This window comes from Chrysemys picta, unplaced genomic scaffold (genome assembly GCF_011386835.1).
Source record: "Chrysemys picta bellii isolate R12L10 unplaced genomic scaffold, ASM1138683v2 scaf832, whole genome shotgun sequence".
Taxonomy (NCBI): domain Eukaryota; kingdom Metazoa; phylum Chordata; order Testudines; family Emydidae; genus Chrysemys; species Chrysemys picta.
Window position 1 is genome coordinate 16,038 of NW_027053539.1, and position 11,963 is coordinate 28,000.

At 54.0% G+C, this 11,963-nt stretch overlaps 1 protein-coding gene across 1 annotated transcript; it reads right to left on the reverse strand.

Moving 5' to 3' along the window:
- Positions 1 to 4,636: 4,636 nt before the first annotated feature.
- LOC135979426 (zinc finger protein 383-like) lies at positions 4,637 to 9,113 on the reverse strand. Its single transcript, XM_065579794.1, has 3 exons — positions 9,080 to 9,113; positions 6,961 to 7,074; positions 4,637 to 6,618 (listed from the first exon to the last, which is right to left on the reverse strand). The coding sequence occupies exons 1-3, from the start codon at positions 9,111 to 9,113 to the stop codon at positions 5,633 to 5,635; spliced, it is 1,134 nt and encodes a 377-aa protein (XP_065435866.1). The 3' UTR covers positions 4,637 to 5,632.
- Between the last annotated feature and the right edge of the window lie 2,850 nt (positions 9,114 to 11,963).

Consider the following 11,963-nt stretch of genomic DNA (forward strand, 5'->3'; position numbering starts at 1 on the left):
AGTGACATGTGATCATGTCACCTGAACTGGAATCCATCTTCAACCGGCTGCTTTTCCAGGGAGGGGGGTGGAAACCCAGAGGGACAAAGGGTTCCCGCCTTATGCAAAAGATATATAAAGGGGTGGAACAGAACAAAGTGAGAGAGGAGCCATCATGAAGAATCCCCTAGCTATCACCTGAGCTGCAACAAGAGCTGTACCAGGGGAAAGAATTGTGCCCAGGCCTGGAAGGTGTCCAGCCTGAGAAAAAACTTACTGAAGCATCTCTGAGGGTGAGATTATCTGTATTCAGTTTGATTAGACATAGATTTGCGCATTTTATTTTATTTTGCTTGGTGACTTACTTTGTTCTGTCTGTTACTACTTGGAACCACTTAAATCCTACTGTCTGTATTTAATAAAATCACTTTTTATTTAGTAATTTACTCAGAGTATGTATTAATACCTGGGGGAGCAAACAGCTGTGCATATCTCTCTATCAGTGTTATAGAGGGTGAACAATTTCTGAGTTTGCCCTGCATAAGCTTTATGCAGGGTAAAACGGATTTATTTGGGTTTAGACCCCATTGGGAGTCGGGCATCTGAGTGCTAAAGACAAGCACACTTCTGTGAGCTGTTTTCAGGTAAACTTGCCGCTTTGGGACAAGTGATTCAGATGCTGGGTCTGTGTTGGAGCAGACGGGAGTGTCTGGCTCAGCAAGACAGGGTGCTGGAGTCCTGAGCTGGCAGGGAAAACAGGAGCAGAGGTAGTCTTTGCACATCGGGTGGCAGCTCCCAAGGGGGTTTCTGTGATCCATCCCGTCACAGGAGGTACCCAAAATGAGGCCATTGTTGTACATTTAGGCCTTACCGCCTTGCCCATTAACAACAGTAGGTGGGCTAAGGCTCATTGTCAGTCACTGTTTATACTTGATCACGGCTGACCTGGTTCTGGTCGTAAGCAGAGGCCTGGCAGTAAAAGGTCCTGATTCTATCCCCAGCACCCAGAGACAGATGGTCCCTCAGGGATGTAACGACCCTGGGGGATATTTTACACTCATGATCTTTCCCATGGGCTGGGGAATTCCACAGTCTCGTTCCCAGGGCTGAGAACCTCAGGGTTAAGTTGCACATAGTGAAAATGTGACCCCTGCGTTGCACACTGTGCTGTGCTGCCCTGGGCAGATGTGGCTTTAAGCTGGTGTCCAAGCCCCATCCCACTCTCAAGAAGGACTGGGCCAAAAGAGCTGGTTTTCAGTGGCACTGACACTGCCTGGGTCCTGGCCACCGGTCCGAGGGGCTCTGCGTTTTATTTTAATTTTAAATGAAGCGTCTTAAACATTTTAAAAACCTTATTTACTGTACATACAACAATAGTTTAGTTCTATATTATAAACTTATAGAAAGAGACCTTCTAAAAATGTTAAAATGTATGACTGGCACGCGAAACCTGAAATTAGAGTGAATAAATGAAGACTCGGCAGACCACTCCTGAAAGGTTGCCGACCCCTGACCTAGGGGTTACAGTGGACGAGAAGCTGGATATGAGTCAGCAGTGTGCCCTTGTTGCCAAGAAGGCCAATGGCCTATTGGGCTCCATTAGTAGGCACACTGCCAGCAGATTCAGGGAGTGATTATTCCCCTCTATTCGGCACTGGTGAGGCCACACTTGGAGTATTGCGTCCAGTTTTGGGCCCCACACTACAGAATGGATATGGACAAATTGGAGAATCCAGGGGAAGGAAACAAAAATGTTTGGCGGGTGGGGGGACTGGAGCACATGACCTATGAGGAGAGGCTGAGGGAACTGGGCTTATTTAGTCTGCAGAAGAGAAGCCGGGTGGGGTGGGGGATTGGCTAGCAGCCTTCAACTACCTGAAGGGGGGTTCCAAAGAGGATGGAGCTCGGCTGTTCTCAGTGGTGGCAGATGACAGAACAAGAAGAAATGATCTCAAGTTGCAGTGGGGAGGATCTGGGTTGGATATTAGGAAACACTATTTCACTAGGAAGGTGGTGAAGCACTGGAATGCGTTACCTAGGGAGGTGGTGGAATCTCCTTCCTTAGAGGATTTTAAGGTCAGGCTTAACAAAGCCCTGGCTGAGATCATTTAGTTGGGGTTGGTCCTGCTTTGAGCAGGGGCTTGGACTAGACACCGCCTGAGGTCCCTTCCAACCCTGATCTTCTATGATCCCAAATCAGTCTCCTGAGGGTTGGAAAAGAAAGTGTCAGACGTGGAGGGGCAGGGAATTCCCACTGAACATCAAAGCACAGAGTGACCTCTCCAATCTTATAGCCCTGGTTCCAGCTATTGAGAAAATTGCTTCTGGGCTTTTTCTAGGCTAGTTCAGATCATTTGTAGATGTGTCGTTTGGGTTATTTTTTTTCCTCCCCCTCTCTCTTTCTTTTAGTATAGTGATGCTAAAACTTTTGTAACTAATACAGCCAAATAATGAGATGAATAGTGAAGCAGGTTTAGCTACTTCATAAGAAAATGGGTAAATTTATTTCCCTGATTTTGAGTCTTCAAAGATTTTCTGAGATTTCTATTTTTGAATGTGCAAGTGTTTTATTGCCCCTCCTGAATTGTGGGTTTTCTCTCCTGGTGAAGGCTGTTTGGTCACATACTTTGATATTAGCTTAGTTTGACAGGATGTAGCTCAGATGCGGCTGGGAGTCGGGGAGCGGAGCAGGCAGGAGGCCGGGTCACTCTACTTATGGGTGAGGGCAGGCCCAACCTCTTCTGGAGTCCTCAAGGGAGTGGGGGCGGAGCAGGGGCGGGGGCTGGGGAAGAGCTGGTGCCCCACACAGCTGCACACTTTGCGTATGGGTAAGGACGGCCCTGAGACGCTGCACCCAAGACTGAGGCTCTATTGTGCTCGGTGTCGTATTAGACACACACATTGCGAGAGGCAGCTCCTAGGGGAAGGAGCTTCAAGTCTAACTGTGCAAAGCAGACGCAAGGAGGAGTGTGTGGGTGTCGGGAGCGTCTCCGTGATTAAGGCCGCGCTTGTAAACCAAGTTTTCAACTTCCAATAGATGTGAAAAAACAACAACAGATTTTTCTTGCTCCAAATAACAGCACTTACACTTACAGTACAGGACAAGTAGCCCGAGTTCCCTGGAAGCTGCACAGCCGCGCAGCCACCCAGCAGCCTCCTTAGTGCCGCCTGGGCCCTCAGACAACCCACCCGGGGGGCTGCCACGGGCAGGGGAGGGGCACCCTTCCCTGAGCCCCAATCTATCCTGGCCTCCAACCTGCGCCAACCCAGCTGAGCCTGAACTGCCCTTGCCCAGGCCTGACGCCAGCCCTGGCCTTGCCTGGGAGATGCGCCTATCCTGTGGGCCCGGCCCTGCAGCTGATACGGGGGGCAGGGGGTCGCCTCCCCGCCCAAGCCTAGGTGCTGCTGCAGGGAGAGACAGCTGGGAAGAGGCCTCTCTCCCGGCCGGAGCACCCGCCTGCACCATTGGAATTCCCCACCCAGGCCTGGGACACTCATCTCCAGCTCTAATGAGTTGGATACAGGATCAAATTGATCCTAAGTGCAGAGACTCTCTGCTGCGGGGGGGGGGGGGGGGGGGGGGGGGGGGGAGGGGGACAAAATACAGGTGGATAAACTCCACTGTGCCTCAGACACAGGCCAGCACTGCTGGAGTCAGCAGATACAGTGACGGTGATGGGGAAGGAGGGAATCCCTCCGACTCGCCCCATTGCCTTCCGGCCTCGCAGAGGCTGAAATGATCCATCTGTCCCACTCCTGCTCCTCCTCGTTACATGGAAATGTATTTGAAATAAGGAAAATGGTAAAAAAGAAAAATACCTGCTGCCCAGCACCGCCTGGACCAGCGTGAGCACAACTGGGGAGGAGACATTTTGTCAGCAAAGGGGGGACTTGGTGACTAACAATCGCTCTGCTACTGGGGTGACAGTATAAATGTGATGCTCAGGGATTGTCCAGACCAGGAAAATGGGTGTCCATTAGGACAGGCCAAAGGGGAAGATGCCGGCTAACCCCAACCCCTGTGCCCGGGCTATGTCAGCACTGCAAACAGAGCGGTGTGTTTACATCAGGATCGCTACCTCCAGCACGCCGACGCCTAGGGAAATCCTAGAGTAGAAGACAAACCCCATGTCCATTTTCACTCAGTGAGGCGACTTGTGGTCACCCCTATTTCCCCCACCTGGGGCTGATGGAAACTCCTTGCTGGAAGGACACACACTCCAATGACTCACAGGAGAAAGGAGCAAGGGACTCACCCCAGAGAAGGGTGACCTGTAAAAGGCACAAGTGGGCAACACACGAGGCAGTTGAGAGAACAGAGGGACACAAATGGTGCAAACCAACCACAAGGTCACTATGTGGGAATTAGCAAATGTGTTTTTAAAAAAAGTCTTTTCTCACTGCGTCGCTGTCCTGTGAACACCCTGATGTCTTGTAAGGTGTGGGCCCTGAGTGAAACTTTTCCCGCACTCACAGCATCTATAAGGTCTCTCTCCCGTGTGAATTCTCTGATGTACAATGAGGTCTGAGCTCACACTGAAGCCTTTCCCGCACTCACAACACTGATAGGGTCTCTCTCCTGTATGTCTTGACTTGCCTGATGTGTAATTAGGGTTGATTTCTGTCTGAACAGTTTCTCACACTCTCAGCACTCATAGGTGTCAAGTATCAGGGGGTAGCCGTGTTAGTCTGTATCTACAAAAACAACAAGGAGTCTGGTGGCACCTTAAAGACTAACAGATTTATTTGGGCATAAGCTTTCGTGAGTAAAAACCTCACTTCTTCAGATGCATAGAGTGAAAGTTACAGATGCAGGCATTATATACTGACACATGGAGAGCAGGGAGTTACTTCTCAAGTGGAGAACCAGTGTTGACAGGGCCAATTCAATCAGGGTGGATGTAGTCCACTCCCAATAATAGATGAGGAGGTGTCAATTCCAGGAGAGGAAAAGCTGCTTCTGTAATGAGCCAGCCACTCCCAGTCCCTATTCAAGCCCAGATCAATGGTGTTGAATTTGCAAATGAATTTTAGTTCTGCTGTTTCTCTTTGAAGTCTGTTTCTGAAGTTTTTTTGTTCAATGATAGTGACTTTTAAATCTGTAATAGAATGACCAGGGAGATTGAAGTGTTCACTTACTGGCTTATGTATGTTACCATTCCTGATGTCCGATTTGTGTCCATTTATTCTTTTGCGGAGGGACTGTCCGGTTTGGCCAATGTACATGGCAGAGGGGCATTGCTGGCACATGATGGCATATATAACATTAGTGGATGTGCAGGTGAATGAGCCCTTGATGGTGTGGCTGATGTGGTTGGGTCCTCTGATGCTGTTGCCAGAGTAGATATGGGGACAGAGTAGGCAACGAGGTTTGCTACAGAGATAGGTTCCTGGGTTGGTGTTTCTGTGGTGTGGTGTGTAGTTGCTGGTGAGTATTTGCTTAAGGTTGGGGGGTTGTCTGTAAGCGAGGACTGGCCTGCCTCCCAAGGTCTGTGAGAGTGAGGGATCATTTTCCAGGATAGGTTGTAGATCGTGGATAATGCGCTGGAGAGGTTTTAGCTGGGGACTGTATGTGATGGCCAGTGGTGTTCTGTTATTGTCCTTGTTGGGCCTGTCCTGTAGTAGGTGATTTCTGGGTACCCGTCTTGCTCTGTCAATCTGTTTCCTCACTTCCCCAGGTGGGTATTGTAGTTTTACGAATGCTTGATAAAGATCTTGTAGATGTTTGTCTCTGTCTGAGGGGTTGGAGCAAATTTGGTTGTATCTTAGGGCTTGGCTGTAGACAATGGATTGTGATGGTGTGTCTTGGATGGAAGCTGGAGGCATGTAGGTAAGTGTAGCGGTCAGTAGGTGAGCACTCATAGGGGCGCTCTCCCGTGTGGATCCTCTGATGTGTATTGAGGGCTTTCTTGACAGTGAATTTTTCCCCGCATTCATGGCACTCATAGGGTCTCACTCCAGTGTGGATCCTTTGATGTGTAATAAGAGCTGGACTCTGTGTGAACATTTTTCCACACTCAGAGCACTGATGAGGTATCTTTCCCTTGTGGATATTCTGATGTCCAGTAAGGTCTGAGCTGACAGTGAAGCTTTTCCCGCACTCACTGCATTCGTAGGGTTTCTCCCCTGTGTGGATCCTCTGATGTTTATTAAGGGCTGAGCTCTGAGTGAACCTTTTCCCACACTCACAGCATTCGTAGGGTTTCTCCCCTGTGTGGATCCTCTGATGGTTACTAAGGGTAGAGCTCAGAGTGAAGGTTTTCTCGCACTCACTGCATTCTTGGGCTCTCTCTCCTGTGTGGATTCTCTGATGTTTTAAAAGGCCTGAGTGGTTAGTGAAATGTTTTCCACACTCAGTGCATGTGTCTTTTCTCTCTCCTGTGGGTATTCTCGCCTGGGCTGTGGTTTCCAGGAGGTCCTGGTGAGTTCCCTGACAATTAATGGAGTTACCCACTTTCTCCGCTGGCTGGTTTCTCTGCTCCCTCTCTGGCCTGTGCTGACTCCCACAGGCTTTGCCCTGCACACGATGCCGGGACACATTCCCTCTGGAGCCGTGCGATAATCCCCCAGGTGGTGCCACTTGCTCAGAATCTTCCTGCTGAGGATTCTGCTTCTTCTCCTCACTCACCATCCCAGCACCTGCTGGGACAGAGAGAGAAACCTCAGAGACAGGGATGGAAAGGGGAAAACAACCAAAATTAGAGCTGGAGAGACAGAGAAGAAACCTAGTAGCCGGATTCTCCACAACTCTTCCCCACAGGGGAGAGAGGAGGGGAACAATTCTGCCTCCACATCCCCTCAGGGAGGGAGCTCTGCCAGGTGTCAGTCAGGATGCGCAGGAAGCCATGAGCGACAGCTGCCCTGAGGATACACGGCCTCCTGGGGATACTCCTGAACCCCGAGAGCTCACAAGGCTTTTAGGGACTCCCAGCTGTTTCCTTCGGGCACTGAGAGCTTTGAGTTGGTTTAATGATCCCTCACCTGCGCAGGCACCTCTGGGGATCTCTCCTTCCTCACAGCCCTGGAGATCCGGGACCCACAGCTCCTCCCCTCGTTCCAGCTGGGAGTTCACATCAGGTTTGGAAACTGGACACCCTGCTCAGGAGAAAGAAAACAAGGGAGATCAGGGAATTTATGGGACGTTTCTATTACTTTAACCCCAGCCCATTTTACAGCAGGGAAAGGCTGGGGGCAGCTCCCCAGGTGCAGGAGACTCTGCATATGAGGGATTTAACTCTTCCCCATCTCTGCTGGGAACACACACAGCCAGACACTGCTCAGCAAAGGGGCTCCTAAAACACAGAGACAGGAACTCCACGTTCCAGGAAGTTAAGGCCCCAGCCAGAGGGGAAGTTACCCTGGACTTGCTTCTTCATCCCAGAGAGAAACCCCGAGAGAATGGGGGAGTTGTAGGAGAGTTGGGACCGTTGAGCACGGGCTGGTGGGATTCAGCGCAGTGAGGAATAGGAGGGACGGGGGTGTCACCGAATGTCGTATCCCAGGATGTGTCTACACTTGAGACACCATGACTGGAGTGCTGTAGTGGGTCAGTGTAGATACTCAGCAATGGGAAGGTTCTGCTGTCGGGGTAGGTCATCCACCTCCCCCAGAGGCAATAGCTAGTCCACAGAAGCATCATTTTCTGCATAAAAACCAACTATTCTAACTACCCTAAATTCCACAGGTGCATTCAGATGGCCTTGAAATGTGCTGGTTTCTATGGTCATTCATGGACGGGTTACTGGTCCCAGTATGGGGTGACTGGTTAAAGATGTTCCTGAGATTCAGCCCCACCACCCTAGGCAGCTTTTGACAAAATCATCTTGGTCTTGAAATGTTTTTTGCACACAGCTGGGGCTGAAACTGGTTCTAATTGTCCCTGGACTGATCACAGTCACTTGGCGTTGATCTGTTAATACAGGACACCCTGTCTTCTGCAGGAAACCAGCTCTGAAAGCCAATAGCTGCGGAATCTGGAATCTCAGAGCAGCACAAGCCAAACTGAGCAGTCGCTGACCTGGAAATGCACACGTGCTGCCAGACTACGTCCCTAGGAAGTGCGCGAGGGTTGCCAGCCATCTGCTGGCCCAGGGAAAGGTTTGCTCAAGGGGATGGGCTGCGGCCACGGAACCTGAACGACACCCATGAACTGAAGCCTGAGCCCGAGCTCCGAGAGCTTTCACACCATGTGTGTGGTGCATTTTTCTTGCATTCGGCAGAAGTTCCTCTTGGAAGCTTTGCCCTTTTATACCCAAATGTTTGTGTGAAGATTAATAGTTTAAAGTTCTCTGAACTAAAAAACCCACTTTCTTGCCCAGTCTGCACTTAAACTTTTTGCTAGCCTAGCTCTGTGTGATGGGGGTGTGAAAAATCACCCCGCTGACCAACACAGCTATGCTGGGAAAAGCTCTAGGGTAGACATACAGCTATGAAGAACCACTGAGAAGAACATGCCACCGTTTGGGTTGTGTTCCACGGATCGGAATACCAGCATTTTCCTGCATGTGTGTCAGCTGTGGATGACTGGGAGCAGCTTGGCAGAGATGTGACTGTGATATGAAGAGAGCTGCATGTAAAACTTGGGGGCCTAGTCTGCCTCATGCCCGTGCTAAGGGCTGGAGGCTGGGTCCGTGAAGGTGCACAGGGGTGAGGTCTTGTCACCGAGATTGTCAGCATCCTGGTGACATATGTGCTAGTGATCCTCAGGGCTCAGTGAGAGCTAAGCGAAGTCTGTGACTCAGGAGGAAACCTCGGGGCGAGGGGAAAGGGGTGATCTCACTTTGCAGGTCCGAGCTGGTTTGTGTGGAGTGGGATCAGTGTGTGAGTGCCGGCCAAGGGTCAGAAGTTTCTGTTTGTCACATTGGACCTAAATCCAAGTTTTGCCCTAGCAAAGAGAAGATGTCAGACTTCGTGCTGTGCTGCCCCTGTGCGCTGTTCCCAGAGCGTCCTGTAGCAGGGGAGGGCAGAGCGCTAGGGTGTGTGTCACTGGCTTGTTGGGGTGTTGCTGAAACAGGGTAGAGTAGAGGTTGCTTTGTGGAGATGCCATAAGCCTTAACTCTGCATTTCCCCTCCTAAGAACGGAGGGGACAGGAACCCTTACCCAGCGAGGTCACGTTCTCATAGTTCTCCTGCATGATGTCTCTGTAGAGGGCTCTCTGAGCGGGGTCCAGCAGAGCCCCCTGCCCCACGGTGAAATACACAGCCACCTCCTGGAAGCTCACCGGCCCCTGAAACAACAGGTGCCCCCCACTCAGTGCCTGCTGCCCCAGCCACAACTCCACTATTCATGGGGGAAAGGAGCCAATCAAATGGAAGCTCTGAGGGGCTCGCAGTCAGAGGCCAACCCCCAAACCACTCATAAGAACAGCCAGCCTGAGTCAGACCAAAGGTCCATCTAGCCCAGTATCCTGTCTGCCGACAGTGGCCAGTACCAGACGCCTCAGAGGGAATGAACAGAACAGGGAATCATCAAGTGATTCACCTGTCGCCTATTCCCAGTTTCTAGCAAACAGAGACCAGGGACACCGTCCCTGCCCATCCCGGCTAATAGCCATCGATGGACCTGCCCTCCATGAATCTATCTGGTACCAGAGCATCCAGGAAACACCCAGGCGAGGGGACGAAGAGAGAGCCCCTGGTCTCTCCCAGCAGATCCATCACACACCTACTAGCCAGGGGTTGATACAGGAGATGGAGCCCTGGCAGGGTCCAGGGACAATTCCCTGGTAGATACCAACACCCTCCTCATTGCGAGGAGCTGGATATGAAGGGAAGGGAAGGGCAGGGCCCCTACGCTGCCCCTTTCATATTTCACAGCTGCCGTTGGTCAGTCGGGTCAGGCTGCAGCACTGGGAGCCTGGTCAGTGTTTCCTAACCTCACCTAGGTGGGTTGTTTCCTCTCCCACAAATTAGGGCATTTCCCCTCCGAACCGCATGGCTCTGATCCTAGAATCCAGGGCACTTATTAAACAAGTCCCAGCAGGTTTGCCACCCCCTGGCCTCCTCCCTTTCTCCACCCTGGGAATTTCCTGCCCCGCTTCCACCTCCAAACCAGACCCAAACCTTCTCACCCCCTGTGTATTGCTGCCCCCTCCCACCTGCAGCAACCCACCAGCCACCCCCCCAAGAACCCCTACCTGAACTGGCTCCGCTGCAGCCATTTATCTGCCCTGTGCCAAGGGCTGGAGCGAAGCGTGGGCGTCGTTCTGCAGTCCGGCAGGGCGAGAGGGGCAGTTGTGGAGGTGGGAGAACAGGCTTTAGGTACGTTCCTATCACGATTCCCCAGGTTCTTTCCCTGCAGACAGACCCCGAGATTCTCCCACGCTGGGCGACACGTGACAAGGAGAGAAAAGGGACGAACTGGAGGGAAGCTACAGACAGGGAAAGTGTGGCGGGGGATGAAGCTTCCCTGGGCGGGGGAAGGGGGGACTAGCTCCCTGCCCCACCTCTGCAGCCCGAGACTCTGCCCACACTCCGCCCCCCGCTCGCCCCCTCCTGCTGCTCCCCAGGGTCTCTCCTCCACCCCCTCCCCATAGCACAGAGGGGTGAGGGGGGAGCGGAGAGGCAGGGAGATGACTGGCAGGGAGGGGGTGGTGAGGAAGAACCTGGCAGGTGTGGGGGGGGAATGAGGAGGCACGGGCGGCGAGTTGTAGGGGCTCGTGGTGCCTGGGCACCAGGAATATTCCTGGCCTGGGGCCCGGCTCCACAAATGTTTGGGCCCGGGTCTCTCCCGCGACCCTGCCTGCCACCCCCATGCGTCCCCCAGTCCCTCCTGCCACCCCCGCACCCTCCTTCCCCTCCCCCCCACCTGCCGCCCCCGCACACTCCCCCCCCCGCCATGCGGCCCCCGGTCCCACCTGCCTCCCCCAGGCGATTAAAAAAGGCCCATCCCTGCGCTGCGGCCCCTGGGGGAGTGAGGGGGGCAGCAGCTTGCGGAGACCCCCTGGCCTATGCCGCCTAGGAGCCGCTGACCCAGGTAAATGCTGTATCCTCCACCCGCTCCAAGAGCCTGCACCCCACCGCCTATCCCCACATCCCTTCCCGCCCCCAAACTCCCTCCCCGCCAACCCAAACTCCCTCCCAGGGGCTGTACCCTCTCACCCCTCCTGCACCCCACCCCTGTCCCTGCCCAGAGCCTGCATCCAGCACCCACACTCCATCCCAGAGCTGGCACCCCACACCCCCATTTCCTCCCAGAGCCTGCACGCCCGCCCCCTCACCCCCTGCACCCAAACTCCCCCCCAGAGCCTGCACCCTGCACCCCTCCTGCACCCAAACTCCCTCCCGGAACCTGCACCCCTCACCCCTCCTGCACCCCCACCACTGCCCCAGCTGAGCCTGCACCCAGCATCCCCTCCCACCCTCATTTCCTCCCAGAGCCTGCACACCAACCCCCTCACGCAAACTCCCTCCCAGAGCCTGCGCCCCTCCCCCATCCCGCACCCAAACTCCCTCCCGGGGCCTGCGCCCCTCCCCCATCCTGCACCCCCACCCCTGCCCCAGCCCAGAGCGGGGAAGGGGCAGAGCAGGGGCTGGCAGAGACACGTGTTCACGGTTCTGGTCAGTGGCTCTCAGCGTCCCTGCATCTCCCCCCAAATCTCCCGGCTGCACAGACAGTTCAACGCCCCTCCCCCCCCCCGCAACTCCGGCTCCCCCCTCCCCGACACCGCCCCACAGGGGACCCCCCCCAGGAGCCCTTGTGCGGAGTCACTTACCCCGGGGTTTCCTCCCGGCCCCAGGTCCGATCTCTGGGGCTGTCCGCCCCACTTCCCCCCCACCGCTCCCGAGCCCGGCCCCTTCCTGTGCGTCCGGCTGGGCTGCAGCCAGCGCCTGCCCCAGGATTGCTGGGAGACGGAGCGTCCCGGGCAGATCTCCGGCTGGGAGGGAGCGGGGGAAGGGGCGTGACCCACAGCCCCCTGCCCCCCATTGCCAGCCTCTCCCTGCCCCCCCTGCCCCTCCATTGCCAGCCTCTGGATGCTACCCCC

Bases quoted from the DNA above. Each gene is read 5' to 3' on its own strand.
- LOC135979426 (XM_065579794.1), bottom strand. From the start codon at position 9,113: ATGCAGGAGAACTATGAGAACGTGACCTCGCTGG. The intron at 7,075-9,079 runs GTAAGGGTTCCT...TCTCCTGAGCAG, and splicing joins TGAGAACGTGACCTCGCTGG to GGTGTCCAGTTTCCAAACCT. The intron at 6,619-6,960 runs GTGAGGGATCAT...CTGTCCCAGCAG, and splicing joins CCCCAGAGGTGCCTGCGCAG to GTGCTGGGATGGTGAGTGAG.